Raw genomic sequence first — 16,006 nt, 5'->3', positions numbered from 1 at the left:
ATCATTTATATATACTACAAACAGCAAAGGTCCCAGCACTGATCCCTGCGGAACACCACTAGTCACATCCCTCCATTCAGAAAAGCACCCATCCACTGATACCCTCGGTCTTCTATGCCCGAGCCAGTTCTGTATCCATCTTACCAGCTCCCCTCAGATCCCGTGTGACTTCACCTTTTGTATCAGTCTGCCATGAGGGACCTTGTCAAAGGCTTTACTGAAGTCCATATAGATAACATCCACTGGATATTTTACGCGAGGGCAAATGGGTAGGTTTAATGTCTCGTCCGAAAGACTGCGCCTCCGACAGTGCTGCGCTCCCTCAGTATGGGCGCTGGGGGTGTCGGCCTGGGATTTATGGGACTCGAGTCCCAGAGGTGGCGGGGTGGGGGCGGGGGGTGCGGGCTCGAACCCGTGACCTCTGACTCGCAGGTCAGAGTGTGACCGGCTGATGTTGCCGGATCTGTGTTTCTTCAGGCCAACAGCTCCAAGGCGCGGGAAGAGGTGGTGCAATCCATCCGGGAGTTGTGTTCTACGCTGGAGGAGAAGCAGCTGACCCTACTGCAGGCCATCGAGGCCTGCAAGCGGCAGAGGCTGGAGTGCCTCAACTTCCAGATCGCCGAGCACCAGGGAATGCTGGAACACTCCGGGATGGTGGGATACACCCAGGAGGTGCTGAAGGAGACCGACCACCCTTGTTTTGTCCAGGCGGCCAAGCAAGTGCATTCCAGGTAAACCTCTCTACCTCGCCTTCCCTTCACCCCCCCCCCCCCCCCCACCCCTCTCATCTCCCTCACCCTCATGGGTGCTAATCTCAGCTGGGGTGCGCTGGAGGGGGGGGGGTCTAATAATTCTCTTCCTAGCCCCCCTAGACCCGTGACGCCACCTAGGGGGACAATGGCGTCAAGTCTACAGCACAGAAACAGGCCATTCGGCTCTTCTGCTCCATGCCGGTGTTCCTGCCCCACACGAGCCTCCTCCCACCCCCCTCTTCATCTCACCCTATCCCCATATCCTTCTATTCCTTTCTCCCTCGTGCGTTTATCCAGCTTCCCCCTTAAATGCATCCCTGCTACTCCCCCTCAACCACTCCCCGTGGTAGCGAGTTCCACGTTCTCAACGCTCCCCGGGTGAAGGCGGGCAACGGGGCACCTTCGTGCCACACCAACCCCCCCCCCCCCCCCCCACTCCCCCTCCCCCTCCCCACCGACTTCCACGCCCTGAGCCGGCTGACGCCAAGACTGGATTCGGAAAGCCCTGTGGTTATTTTTTTATAAACGGGGATGAACTCAAGGACGCAAGAAATAGGAGCAGGAGTAGACCATTTGGCCCATCGAGCCTGCTGATGGTTCCAAACCATCGTGGCTGATCTCGGGCTTTGACTCCACTTTCCCTGCCCGCTCGCCACGCCCCTTGATTTCCCTGAGAGACCAAAGATATATTCAACGATGGAACAAGAGAGTTATGGAGAAGTGGGAGTGGAGGGGGGGGGGGGGAGCGGTGGGGAGACGGGAAGGGCGAGAGAGGCAAGGATATCCCCAGATTTGCAATAGTGGCAAAGACTGAGTTTGTGTTGGGAGGTGGAGCTAAGGCACACTAAGGAGCAGAGAGAGTGCTTCGGACACATTGGGGTGGTTAACTGTGTAACAGAGCGAGAGAGGGACAGTACATGAGGCTAGTGAGAGCTCTCTATTGCGAGTGCTACTGCCTTAAGCATCAGACGAAATGTCAATGGCTGAGACAGCTTTAAGATTTCTTTGTCACAACTGCTGGTTGACTTGAGTTTCATTTCAGGATCGTAAAAGCCATGGAGTCCCTGCAGAATTTCTGCCCAGCTGCGGATCCTTCCTTTGGCCACTTCCAGTTGGACATTAACAGTGAACTGAAACTGCTGAACAACCTGCAATTTGCCACAGGTTAGTACGGAGACGATCAGGGCCACCCCAGGCCTAACCTCTTGCTTAGTCAACACTGATGCAAAGTACTCATTAATGAGTAGATGATTTTCGGGTTCCCTTTTACGTTAACTGCCATCCAATGATATTCTCTCTTTGCCAGTCTTATTTTCCCCTTCGCCTCCTCTCTCGACTTATTGTATTTGGCCTGGTTCTCCCTCCTATTAAATCTCCACCTCATCTGAACCGCGAAGTAACCGGAAGTTGAAAGCCGACGGTCCTTTGAGTTTGAGTTCCACCATCTTGGTCATCCCAAAATACAGGGATAATGGGATAAGTAAGTTGAGTAATCACAGCCATCAGTCTTTATCAATGAGTCTGGAGCAGACCCCGGGATCACTGCCCTCCTCCATTTCCGCCCTCTCTCACATCCCCCCCGATTCCCATCGCTCCACCATTGGCGGCCGTGCCTTCAGCTGCCTGGGAGCTCTGGAATTCCCTCCCTAAACATCTCCGCCTCTCTCTCCTCTTTTAAGACGCTCCTTAAAACCGACCTCTTTGACCGAGCGTTTGGTCGCCTGTCCCCCAATATCTCCTCATGTGGCTCGGTGTTGTGTTTGATAATGGTCCTGTGAAGCACCCTGGGGGATGTTTTACTTTGTTAAAGGTGCAAGATGATGAATTAAATGATTGAGCCGCCGTTTCTTGCCTGTTTTGCCAGCGCCCGATGCTCCGGTTATCGACACCCAGCGGACATACGCCTATGACCAGATCTACCTCTGCTGGCGGCTTCCCAAGGACTCGGCCGCTGCCTGGCACTACGAGGTGGAGTTCCGCCAGGCTGACCACCTGCCCAAGGGCCCCCGGCGCTGGCAGCGCATCGAGGAGGTGCGGGGGACGGGCGCCGCGGTGGGCCACCTGGACATGGACCGCGTGTACGCGTTGCGAGTGCGTGGTTTCAACAAGGCGGGCTACGGGGAGTACAGCGAGGAGATCTACCTCCGCAGCCCACCTGCGCCAGGTAAGCTCCGTCCCTCACCCTCGCCACCCCCCCCCCCCCCCCACCCCCCGCGCGCCGTATACGCCAGGCGAAACGGGGTTGGCGAGGGCACCAAGCAGTCCCGGGGCCTGGCTCCCAGGCGCTGTCTGCGGTATAACTGTCATCCAGAGCTCGCAGGTCTTTATAATGGCGGACTGAATCGCGTCTGTGGGCACCCTGGTTTAGTTGACCTCTAACCCTGCCACACCTGACTTAACTCCCCCATGTTGGTAAGGCTCCCTCCACACTACATTTTGTAGAAACAGCACCGCGTTACATCCCCGCCTCAGACGTCTTGCGATCTGGGGAGGCCGCTGCTGTTGCAGATGTTCCTTGAGGGTGACGTCCTCCGATTTTTAACTCTGGCTCCCTGATTTTAATTGGACGGGGGTTGTTTTGTCCGCGTCCGCAATTCTTGGGGGTTCGAATTCTGCGCCTCTGGCTGTCTCCTGCCACAAAGGTGGGGAAAGACGGGTGGGCTTTGAAGGGGCTTACGCAGATAGGGGCCTTGTTGAGCGGCGTTCCAATCAAAATGGCTGCCCGTGGCACAAAATGGCTGCCCGGCATAAAATGGCAGCCTTTCCAAGCAGGTCTCAAGCATGATTTATTGCATTGTGGGGATGGGGGGGGGGGTTGGGCAACTGGATGGCCAGGAGAATGACCCTACCCCACAAATAAAGCTTTGATCAACCGATTTTCTTACGGTCTCTTTCTCTCTCTGTTTTTGTCCGTGTCTTCAAATTTTTCATTCCCTTTCTTGCCATCCGAACGCCATCTTTCCACACCTGACCTGCTTTTCCTTTCACTCTTTCTCAACCCTAATTTTCCCCTCATACCTTCTCCTCACTCACTCCTCTTCTCTCGTCCACTCCGCTGTCTCGGCCGCCAGTCCTGCATTTCCTCCTGGACAACAAGTGGGGCTTTAGCCATGACCGACTGATCATCAGCAAGGACCAGAGGGCCGTCCGAAGCGTTGCCGGGATTCCCATGCTCTTCGCTGCTGAGCAAATCATGACCAGTTGCCACCTGTCCATTGACCTGGTCATCGGGGATGTGGCCCTTACCCAGGGCAAGCACTACTGGGCGTGCTCAGTCGACCCGAGTTCCTACCTGGTGAAGGTTGGCATTGGGTTGGAGAGCAGGCTACAGGAGTGGTTCCAAGTGCCCCAGGACATGGTCAGTCCCAGGTATGGAAACATCAGGGGATCATTCACCCATTTCACTCCATGTCTCTCCGCCCCCGCCCCCCCCACCCCAACTCCCCCGTCACTCACAGTTTGGCACAAAGCTTCCATTCTCCATCAGAATCCACATCGCTCATCTCACACGAGGCTTGTGGGACCTTAGCTTGGCCGAGGGGGCGGCACTGGAGCGCCAGCCTAGATTGCGCCTGGAGACCGCCTCGCCAGCGTCACCCACTTCCCAACAGCAAACTGAGAAGGGGTCAGGCAATGGGGCGTAAAGGTCAAACCAGTAAAACCCGACCTATGAACCTCTGAGGGCCCAAGCAGGAGGCAGAGCTCAAGAGAAGGAGGGTTGGGGCTGCTTGTGTGTTAGGCCACGGCCCCCAGCCACAACGTTCCGCGAATTCCCGGCCTGAGAGGAGGGAAACCCAGAAGGGCAAAGGTCAGGAACGCCGGCCTTTTTAATGCTTGGCGGAATCCTGTCTCCAGTTTCCTCCCGTCTCGCTGACTCCCTCGGGAAAGGGAAGGGGGTGGGCACCCCACGCGTCCTGAGCTCCTGCACCCATCAGTGAGGAGAATTCAACCTTTAAGAGCATCACTTCCAAGCCCAATCCTGCCCTGGTGATCAGGAATATGGAATGGTGGCTAATGTATGTCTCAATCCCCTCACCAAGTGTACATTCGCCCCCCCACCCCACCCCTGAGGCACCGGGAGTGACAATCCCTTGCTATAATTAATTTTGGAGTGAGTATTGACACCCCTGTGTCAGCGACTGAGTTGGAGGGGATGAGAAATAGAGTCTATTTAAACAGTCTCTATGACTGCAACAAACAGTCTACAGAGTCTATTTAAAGAGTCTCTATGACTGCAACAAACAGTCTACAGAGTCTATTTAAAGAGTCTCTATGACTGCAACAAACAGTCTACAGAGTCTATTTAAAGAGTCTCTATGAACTGCAGCAAACAGTCTACAGAGTCTATTTAAAGAGTCTCTATGAACTGCAGCAAACAGTCTACAGAGTCTATTTAAAGAGTCTCTATGAACTACAGCAAACAGAACTCATGACTGAAACTGCAGCAACGTCTCCCGATAATAGCGGGATTACTTCCCCAGCAAATACAGAGAGTGGAGGATAGATTCAAAAAACAATTGCGGTGAAATCTGTCGCAGTCACTGACAGCGGTGCGGTCTTCAGGCGCGATCAATGGAGGGAATTACCCGTTTGTCCTCACTCGGGCAGGGATTGGGGTGTCCTTCTACGTGCCTGTTTATTTTTACTCTCTATTTCGTTGTGCCCTTTCTGTCGCAGGTATGATCCCGACAGCGGGCACGACAGCGGGGCCGAAGATGCCACGGTGGACGCCTCTCCGCCCTACGCCTTCTTGACCATCGGCATGGGCAAGGTCCTGCTGCCCCAGGGCTCCCCCCTGCCCGCCCGCGACCCAGCGGGGTGCACCGCCCCCTTGCCCTCGCGGCTGGGTGTCTGCCTGGACTACGAGAGGGGCCGTGTGGCCTTCTTCGACGCGGTGTCCTTCCGGAGCCTGTGGGAGTGCGGGGTGGACTGCAGCGGGCCTGTCTGTCCAGCTTTCTGCTTCGTGGGCGGGGGGGCCCTTCACCTCCAGGAGCATGTGGCCTCCAGGCCAGAGCAGAAGCTGACGAACTGCGCCACGCATAAGGGTAAGTAAACCAGGCTAAAAGGGTGTTCTCCTGCCAGCGTCCTTGAGTGTCAAGGGTCCAGTGCGCGTTCTGGACCCTTCTCGAGGGCAGTTAGGGATGGACAATAAATTCTGGCCTTGCCATGGACGAATGGGATTTGCTCCCTTGGTAGAGTTGCTCATCCAAAACTGCCCCCGTGTCCCAACTCACTTGGAGCTCCGTTCACCCCTCACCACCCCCCCCCCCCCCCCCCACCCCATGCTCGCTGACCTACACTGGCACCCAGTCCGGCAACGCCTCCATTTTAAAATTCCCGTCCTTGTTTTCCAATCTCGCCATTGCCCTCCACCCCCTCCCTATCCCTGTCACCTCCTCCAGCCCCTACAACCCTCCGAGATCTCTGCGCTCCTCCAATTCCGGCCTCTCGCCCATCCCCCCCGATTCCCATCGCTCCACCATTAGCGGCCATGCCTTCAGCTGCCTGGGGGTCCTAAGCTCTGGAATTCCCTCCCTAAATATCTCCACCTCCCTCCCTCTCTCTCTCTCTCCTCCTTTAAGACGCTCCTTAAAACCGACCTCTTTGACCGAGCTTTTGGTCGCCCGTCCCCTAATATCTCCTGATGTGGCTCGGAGTCAAATTTTGTTTGATAACGCTCCTGCGAAGCACCTTTACGATGTTAAAGACGCTATATAAATGCAGATTGATCTTGCTGAAATGAACCCATTTGTGTTGAGGCAGTTCAGATGCGAATTGCCCTCGGAACTCCTCGCCCTAAGCCCGTCGGAGGAGTTTGTGTTGAGTTCCGTTGACGTACGGAAATGAATGTTAATATATTTGTGATTTCCCCCCCCCCCCCCCCCCCCCCCTTTTAGCTTTCACGGGCTGGAGCCCATTCAGTGGCTGGAACGCAGGGTCCTTGATGGCCGCTGGCGTTTACCAACGGCCGGACTCGGGAACGCCGATATGAAGCCTGGGGTCGGCGAGAGGTCAGCCCACCACCACCACCGTCCCCCCCCCCCACCGAGACTCGAGGCGCTATGGGTTCCGGAGAAGAACGAGTGGACGCGACTGGGATGGGTGGGCGCCAGTACTCGGGCTGAAAACCAGTGCTCTCGGATGGGGGGAGGGGGATTATCCAACTGGCAAATGGGGATTGCGGGGTGGGGGGGAGGGTTGCGGGAGGGTGGGGCGGGAAGGGGAGTAAAAGGGAACTTCCTTAACTCAACTGAACTTCTCGGCTGCGTCAAAGATTGGGGAGGGAGAAGAAGAGAAGTGGGGCGGTGTTCGGGTTTCCAATGAGTACATTTTGGTTCATTATATAACCTTATTCGACCATCAGCTCCTGTTAAGAGTCAATGGACCGAGACGCGATTCATCCAGGAGCAGGCAGGGAATTCCAAACTTTTCCGCTGTTTTCCCAGATGCCATCTTTCATTGCCCGCCAACCTCTGACCTGTCATTTATTGCCTCTCTCTCACACACACACACACACACACTCTGAAATATTCACGTCCCTCCGAGTGGAAGCCAGCAGTCCGGATTGCGCCAACTTTTTTTGTTAACCGACGCCGGGATTTGCCGCGTGCCAAGGGCAGCGCCTTGCTCTGGGTGGCCCTCTGCATCCGAGCGGGAAGCGCCTCATCCTCGGTGTCCTCCTGGTCGGCATTGGGATCCAGGTTGCGGAGGGGTGGATGGGGGGAGAAGGGTCCGCCCTGTCTCCCTGAAGTGCTTACCCTGCTCGGTTTCGATGACTCAACGGTGTCCCTTGCACAAACCGGCCAAAAGCGGATTGCTGGAGCTCGACGTTCCTCATTTGGCAACCGCAGGTGGACGGAACACTGAGTTCCTGAATGTTAAACTCTTAGCGGCTCTCCGAGCCGTTTTTTTCTATAATATATATATGTATATATATATATGTACGGATATATCCACGAGATTGCCCAATGGGAATGATGGAAGACTGAATCCTCTCTGGTGTTTTTTCTAAAAGAGGGAGAAGGGAAACGTCTCTTGTCTTGTTTGATGTCTTTGTTGCTGATGGTTTGAGGGGTCAATGGCCCTCGTTATTGAAGAGGATAGTTTTGAAGAGTGGTAGATGCTCCAGAGAAGGTTCGATATCAGGCAGGAGGGCGTTGCGTTACGAGCGCACAGCTGCCCAGCGGCCTTTAGGCCCACGCCCACTTTCCGGCGACTGTGAACAAAACGGACGTCCAAGCCCGGAAAGCGACCGCTCGGAATCACGACTGGCCCGTGCCACGGCCTCCCGATTGGCCGCCGTTCGCCGTCTCGCGTTCCAAAACCGTCGCTCGGAAGGGCGGCCATTTTGCGCAGAGCTGGTCCCGCCTCCCCCCTCCCTACTCCCTGCCGCCAACAGTTCTGGGATTGGATTTCAGGATTGGATTCCCAGCATTGTGAATATCAACCAATCAGGTTTTAGACACCCCAGTGGCTCAGAACCACGGAGGCCGGAAAAGCCTGAAGCTCAATTTCCTACGTTGCCCTGGCCTTGGAGGGGGGGGGGTGCAGCGCAGTGCAGATTCACCAGAATGATCCCGGGGATAAAAAGGGGTTACAGAGGTAAGATTTAGGACCTGGGGGCCGACTGGCAAATCCCCGTCAGCCTCTTGCAGTAGGCCTCAATAGATCTCAGTGAGCTGCAGAGAGGACGGTGAATGGGAGACGCTGAAGAGAGCTGACAACCTCATGGAGGAGTAGACAATCTAGGCCGAGGACTGAGGTGAGGCCTAGTCACATGGCTGCTAACGCTGTACGTGAAGCCTTGCAGGGAGGAAGTGGCCGTGAAATGCTGAAGGAGGCTCTGAGCTCCGCGTAGGTCTTGAAGCCTGATCGTGTAGGCCCGATGGTAATGGGTCCTCTGATATAAAGCGGGGCCCGGGAAAGAGTTGGCGTCACGGGGGTCTGATACGGTGGCGGGGGGTGGGAAGGGTCCCAATTGGCTCAACTACGCTTCACAGAAGATTTAAAAAAAAACATGTACTGGGCGCACTTATCCTGATAATCGGCCTGCAACAGGAAACAGGGTCAACTTCTGCGGAACTGAAAGGCGAAGAGAATAACTGAATGGATTATTACTGAATATATTAATGAAATAATGTGGGTTTATTATAAAGTTTTCAGTGGGTTTCGATGTCTATAATGGTCCCGGTATGATGATAAGCAGATTATATGATGAAATGGTATGATGATAAGTGAATTTCACGTATTTGACTTGAAAAACTTTGAATGTAATTCTGCTCAACTCTTGTGTTTGTATTTGTAATATGAGTGAGAAGTGTCACAGGGTTAGCATTGAATCTAGGTAGAGGCATAAAGTTAAGATATGTGAATGTAAGGGTGAAATGTCACGGGAGCTCGAAGGCCTTTGGGCCTAGTAACGAGGAGGCTCACTAGCTGCCTACTTTTCTGCATCACCACGTTTGGGCCGCTAGCACCTTTATTGTCGCGTGGAGGGCAGGTGCACACGATGATAAAAATGCCTGGAATTAAAAGGGCAGAAATGGGTGGACATTGCAGGCTTAGTGGAGTGGGCCGAGTTAGGCTACGGACATTTTGGTAGGCCTCCAAAATGGATGATGTTAGCTGCCATTGCTTTAGGGCGACAGGGCAGTGAGTACCTCTGCGATCCTGTGCTTGCTAACGATTTTATTTTCAAACTTCCTTTGAGGAAAGTTTTTGAGAGGGTGAGAAAAGGATGGGGGCGGAAATTCAGAGCCCCAGGAGATTCGGGTTAATTGTCAACCAACACGATTGCCGCTCCAAACGGAATACTTTATGACATGATACACGGGTGTCGGTTTGAAAGAAAGCGACTCAAAGAGGGTCGCGATTCCAGAAGGCCGGACCCTTTCAGTGGAAACATTTTTCAGGCGGTTATTTGGAAACCTAAGGCAGCCATTTTGAGGCCTACCTGTGTGTGATTCTGCGGCAACTCCTGACTATAAAATGTCTGAATGTTTTAAAGTCGACTAAATGTTTGTAACCTTGACGTTTGTCTGAACCGGGGGCAACTTTGTTTGTAAAAAAAAAAAAGAAAGACAACTTTGTATTTTTGAGATCCGAATTCAACTCAGCTTCACATCACGGAGAGGTAGGGGGGGGGGTCCTTAAACTGGCAGCACTTTTAGAAACCGTGTTTGCCCCCTTTCCCCGACCCCTTCGAAGACGCTGGCTCTCACCGGGGCTCCGGTTCCATCGATAAGGTGACAGCACAGGAGGAGGCCATTCGGCCTGTCTTGTCTGTGCCAGCTCTTGGGGATTTAGTCCCCTTTGACCACATGTCCAATTGCCTCTTAAAAGTTCCTATATTTCCACCACTGGGTGGTTTAGTTTCTCTCCCCACGGTATGGGGTTGCCAATGGTTGATGCATTCCTGGAGGCCTCATACCCGGCCAAACACCCTTTCTCGTGCATCGTGAGCTTTGAGAAGTGTGTCCTGAGGCCGTGAAAGTCTCGGCGTAATAAGAACCATTTTTCCTCCACATCCCTTATGGACTTGGCTCTTGATTGTTGCTCGAGGGAGTGCCCGGGATAACCGCCTTCACCCCCTGAGGAGTCCAGGGTGATCGTGGTGGGTTGGCAACTCCGAATCTGATGGGCGATTTTTTTTTTTTTTGGAGCAGTGTGGGTAGGCCTCTGAGCCTGGAGAGGCCTAGGGCCGATCTTGAGCCTGTCGCCACGGCGGGCAGGCGAGTGTGATGGAGGGGAAGGGGGCGACCCAGGATCAGGAACCCTGGCTGATTTCCCTCTCCCCTCTATTCCGGGGAGGGCAGTGGGGGAGGGGGAGGGGGGGCACTAGGACCCCCAGGCTCTGATTTGCGTCACCTGCTTGTGCAGCCTATCGAATCACTCAAGACAAAAAAATAAATAAATCCCCCGTTAACAGGGCTTTTTCCTCTCCGGCCTCCTGATTGGATGGTGTTCTGGTTTTGAGCACCCAATCAGGGCGTCTTTAGCCAGGTCCGAATTGGCTGCCCAACGTGAGTGCGGAGGTCAGGGTCACAATTACAGCAAGTGTTTTGGGAGTGGGGGGGGGGGGGGGTGGGGGGAGGGCTTTGAGTGGAATGTACTGACACTGTCCATGGGTGTACGCTGTAGGACAATGAGTTTTGCTGTTATTTATTTCATATTAAAGGTCCTTTGCAACAAGTGTGGCCTGTGACGTTCATATTGTGTGTATGTGTACAGATATTGTGAGATCTTTGATACAGTACATCAACGGAGGGAGGCCATTGGGCCCATCAAGTCTGCACTAGCTCTTACAAAGAACAATTCTGTTAGTCCCACTCCCCTCCCCCTGCTCTTTCCCCCATATCCCCTGCACATTTTTCCCCTTCCAGTATTTATCCAATTCCCCTTTTGAAAGTTACTATTGAATCTGCTTCCACCGCCCTTTCAGGCAGCGTGTTCCAGATCACAACAATCCTCGTTTTCAAATCATCTCCATGGCCTCCTCGACCCCTCCCCCCCCCCCCCCACCTTCCCATCTCTGTCACCTCCTCCAGCCCCTACAACCCTCCGAGATCTCTGCCCTCCTCCAATTCCGGCCTCTTGCACATCTCCCCCCCCCCCCCCGCCCGATTCCCATCGCTCCACCATTGGCGGCCGTGCCTTCAGCTGCCGGGGGCCCTAAGCTCTGGAATTCCCTTCCTAAACCTCTCCGCCTCTCTCTCTCTCTCTCTCCTCCTTTAAGACGCTCCTTAAAACCGACCTCTTTGACCGAGACTTTTGGTTGCTGGTCCTTAGTATCTCCTTATGTGGCTCGGGGGTCAAATTTTGTTTGATAATGCTCCTGAAAGGTGCCTTGGGGATGTTTTACTACATTAAAGGCGCTATAGAAATGCAAGTTGCTGTTGTTGACAGCTGGGCAACAATTCAATATAAACTGGTGGGAGGTTGGACACCAGCCAGGCCAAGGCAGCCATTAATTGAGCGGTGTGGGGGATGGGCCACAATCCCGGCCAATGCAGAGAGGAAACATGGCCTAGAAATGAGTTGGCCCCAGTGCTGAGGAGCTGCCACCATGTAATGAGGAGCTGCCACCATGTAATGTGTTCTTTTTGTCATCTGATGCAACATAAATGAGATGTGTGGAGTCCAGTTGGTTGAAGATCTCAAACAGGTTTCTTACAGCTAAACTATTATATAGGGTACAGAGCAAACTACTTACAGAACCTTACTCTGGACGTTACAGTTACAGAGTGACTGAAGCTTGCAGTCACATGACTGCATCCCGGTCCTTAGCTCATTCGCTCACTAAGATCTTAAAGGGACATCACTCTTAAAGACAATCACACAACAGCCCTACACCTCATTTTTTCAGTCCCCCGAGTGGCCAAGATGGCAGGTGCGACGTCAAAACTGGATGTGAGTCGGCCGCCATTTGGGATTAGGCTGCCTCTTTGGCATCCAGGGCCCTCACTGGGAGGATGTTAACACTGATTGAGGAAGGAGGAGGAGGAAAAGGATGGGAGCGAGGAAGAGGGAGGAGGGGGGGTAAGAAAGAATGAGGGAAAGGAGGAGGGTGGGAGAGGAGGAGGGAGAGAAAGGATGAGGGAGAGGAGGAGGGAGGCAAAGGAGGAGGATGGCGAGAAAGGCTGAGAGGAGAAGGAGGGAGAGGCAGAGGGAGGGACAGGATGAGGGAGGGAAAGGGAGAGAGAGAAACGATGAGGAAGAGGTGGAAGAGAGGGAGATGAGGATGAGGGAGAGAAGGAGGGAGAGGAGAGAAAGGATGAAGGAGAGCAGGAAGAGAATGAGGGAGAGGATGAGGGAGAAGAGGAGGGAGAGGGGGAGGAAGGGAGTGGGAGGGAGGGACAGAAAGGATGAGGGAGAGGAGGAGGAAGAACAGGAAGAGGATGGAGAGGAGGTGGTGAAGGAGGAGAGGTATAAGGAGGAGGATTGAGGGAGGAGGAATCTCTCTGAGTACCAGAGTACGAGGGCTCTCATCTTCACCGAGGACCCTGTCGGCGAGCTCTGTCGTCTGCTGGGGCCTGGAGCCAGGGCCTGGACATGGCTACCTGCGATGGTCAAGATCACCATGACCCTTAACCTTTGTGGCAGAGGCCGCTTTCAGGCTGCAAGAGGCACCGCTGCCTCAGGGAGGTGTCCAAGGCTCTGTCTTCCATGAGAAACACCTACAGCTCCTTCCCAGTCGACAGGGAGACGCAGGGCAAGGGAGGGCTTGGCCTACATGGCAGGCTTCATCAGGGTGCAAGGGGCCATTGACCGCACCCACCAGCCTGGCTTCTAAAGGGGTTCCATTGACCCGGCATCCGGCTGGTCAACTCTTTCACCCTGCCCCAGTCCTCGGCTCTGTCTCGATCCCAACCAGGCCAGGCCACTCTCCTGTGCCTCAGCCTCAGCATAGTCTGCATGGCCTGAAGAATGAACTGCTGGACTGGGTTGCCCTTTAACAGGGTCCCTGTTGGTGAGACTCCCTCACCTGTCTATTTTTATGCAGCACCCTCAGTGCGGCAAACTGCTTCTGATCAATGATTCTGCAACTCCAAGCAAATTGTTGGGTGGCCCTGAACGGCGAGAAGCCATAAATCATAGTCAGCCAGGGCTGGCAGGGATGTTCAGTGAGAACGCATGACTACCCCTGAGTGCAGAGTATGTGGCGAATGCAGAGAGAGAGAGACTGAGGGACACAGAGAGAGAGAGGGAGAGAAACTGAGTGACAGAGAGAGGGAGAGAGAGAGACTGAGGGACAGAGAGAGAGAGGGAGAGAGACTGAGGGACAGAGAGAGAGAGGGAGAGGGAGAGAGAGAAACTGAGTGACAGAGAGAGAGACAGACAGAGAAAGAGAGGGAGAGAGAGAAACTGAGTGACAGAGAGAGACTGAGGGAGAGAGAGGGAGAGGGAGAGAGAGAGAAACTGAGTAACAGAGAGAGGGAGAGGGAGAGAAAGAGAGGGAGAGAGAGAAACTGAGTGACAGAGAGAGGCTGAGGGACAGAGAGAGAGAGAGAGGGAGAGGGAGAGAGAGAGAGAAACTGAGTGACAGAGAGAGACAGAGAAAGAGAGGGAGAGAGAGAAACTGAGTGACAGAGAGAGACTGAGGGAGAGAGAGAGAGAGGGAGAGAGAGAGAAACTGAGTAACAGAGAGAGGGAGAGAGAGAGACTGAGGGACAGAGAGAGAGAGAGAGGGAGAGGGAGAGAGAGAGAGAAACTGAGTGACAGAGAGAGAGAGAGACAGAGAAAGAGAGGGAGAGAGAGAGACTGAGGGACAGAGAGAGAGAGAGGGAGAGAGAGAGAAACTGAGTGACAGAGAGAGACTGAGGGACAGAGAAAGAGGAGAGGGAGAGAGAGAGAAACTGAGTAACAGAGAGAGGGAGGGAGAGAGACTGAGAGAGAGACTGAGGGACAGAGAGACAGAGAGACAAACTGAGAGACAGAGAGAGAGACAGAGAAAGAGAGGGAGAGAGAGAGAGAGAGACTGAGGGACAGAGAGAGAGAGAGGGAGAGAGAGAGAAACTGAGTGACAGAGAGAGGGAGAGAGAGAGACTGAGGGACAGAGAGAGAGGGAGGGAGAGGGAGAGAGAGAGAAACTGAATGACAGAGAGAGGGAGAGAGACTGAGAGAGAGACTGAGGGACAGAGAGACAGAGACAGAGAGACAAACTGAGAGACAGAGAGACAGAGAAAGAGAGGGAGAGACTGAGGGACACAGAGAGAGAGAGAGAGGGAGAGAGAGAAACTGAGTGACAGAGAGAGACTGAGGGACAGAGAGAGAGAGAGAGGGAGAGGGAGAGAAACTGAGTGACAGAGAGAGACAGAGAAAGAGAGGGAGAGAGAGAGACTGAGGGACAGAGAGAGAGAGAGGGAGAGAGATAGAAACTGAGTGACAGAGAGAGACTGAGGGACAGAGAAAGAGGGAGAGGGAGAGGGAGAGAGAGAGAAACTGAGTAACAGAGAGAGGGAGAGGGAGAGACTGAGGGACAGAGAGAGAGAGGGAGAGAGACTGAGAGAGAGACTGAGGGACAGAGAGACAGAGAGACAAACTGAGAGACAGAGAGAGAGAGACAGAGAAAGAGAGCGGGAGAGAGAGAGAAACTGAGTGACAGAGAGAGGGAGAAAGAGAGACTGAGGGACAGAGAGAGAGGGAGGGAGAGGGAGAGAGAGAGAAACTGAGTGACAGAGAGAGGGAGAGAGACTGAGGGACAGAGAGACAGAGACAGAGAGACAAACTGAGAGACAGAGAAAGAGAGGGAGAGAGAGAGAGAGAGAGAGACTGAGGGCCAGAGAGAGAGAGGAGATAGAAAAAAGAGAATGAGAGACAGGCAGAGAGAGAGAGACTGAGAGTGAGACTGAGGGACAGAGAGAGAGAGACAGACTGAGAGACAGAGAGAGTGAGAGCGACTGAGGGTCAAAGAGAGAAAGAGAGAAATTGGGGGAGAGACTGAGAGGGACAGAGAGAGAGAGACAGAGAGAGAGAGGGAAAAGAGAGAGAGACAGAGAGAGAGACTGAGGGAGAGACTGAAGGACAGAGAGAGAGGAGATAGACAAAAGAGAAAAGAGTGAGAGACAGGGAGAGAGAGAGAGTGAGAGAAAGTGATTGAGAGAGGAAGAGCTGGAGAGAGTGTGAGAGAGACAGACGACCGATGAGAAAGAGAGAATGTGATCGCTAAAAAATAAGAAAGACAAGGCCAAAGAATTAGTACAACAGGGATCGGTCCCTCGACTTCTAGGAACCATTTCCTATGGCAGTTTGCAGAGGTTTTCTGACCCTCTCGACCTAAAGAAAATAGTTAAACGTCAGTTCCCTTTTATCTTGACAATTAACAATGACAGATTACAATGGGGAGCCCGGGGGATGCATCACACACGCAGCAATCAAATCCCTGGTTAATATTCGGCAGCTTTGACGGCTGTGTGCAGCTCCTTCTGTATTCAGTTCAAATGAAACTGTTTTTTTGTCACTCAAGTGAGTTGCAGTCGAAGAGGAAGGAAATCCAATTGTGATTATTTAGGGTCTTCTTGAGACGAGACCTGGAACAGCTTGGCCTGAGGGACGGCTAGTTCTGGAGCACTGGTCTTCACGCGCAACCACACGGATGTTGCCGGGACCCCTGACCTTCGCTGTGTCCCATCCGCTCGGCCCACGCAGAGTGAATCGGCTTGGCTCAAGACCGGGCTGGGGGATCTCAGGAGGAGGAAGGGCCGGATCACCCTGCGGAGAAGCCCACAGGACACCCACCCACCGCCAAACCTCCA

At 53.7% G+C, this 16,006-nt stretch overlaps 1 protein-coding gene across 8 annotated transcripts in view; it reads left to right on the top strand.

Moving 5' to 3' along the window:
* LOC137356817 (tripartite motif-containing protein 46-like) overlaps positions 1-6,923 on the top strand; it is a 113,662-nt gene extending 106,739 nt beyond the window's left edge. For 7 of the 8 annotated variants that reach the window (XM_068022614.1, XM_068022616.1, XM_068022613.1 and 4 more), the window contains 4 exons: positions 478-731; positions 1,795-1,916; positions 2,617-2,916; positions 5,430-5,597. In XM_068022614.1, coding sequence (XP_067878715.1) covers positions 478-731; positions 1,795-1,916; positions 2,617-2,916; positions 5,430-5,506 — 753 coding nt within the window. In that variant the 3' untranslated portion in view covers positions 5,507-5,597. Of the gene's footprint in view, positions 1-477; positions 732-1,794; positions 1,917-2,616; positions 2,917-3,823; positions 4,122-5,429; positions 5,798-6,649 lie in introns of those variants that run through there. The other variant, XM_068022621.1, reaches the window with a different exon arrangement.
* Positions 6,924-16,006: the final 9,083 nt, after the last annotated feature.

Source organism: Heterodontus francisci, chromosome 46 (genome assembly GCF_036365525.1).
Source record: "Heterodontus francisci isolate sHetFra1 chromosome 46, sHetFra1.hap1, whole genome shotgun sequence".
Taxonomy (NCBI): Eukaryota; Metazoa; Chordata; class Chondrichthyes; order Heterodontiformes; family Heterodontidae; genus Heterodontus; species Heterodontus francisci.
Note: the sequence above shows the minus strand (reverse complement) of the source record. Positions and strands in the feature narration are given on the sequence as shown.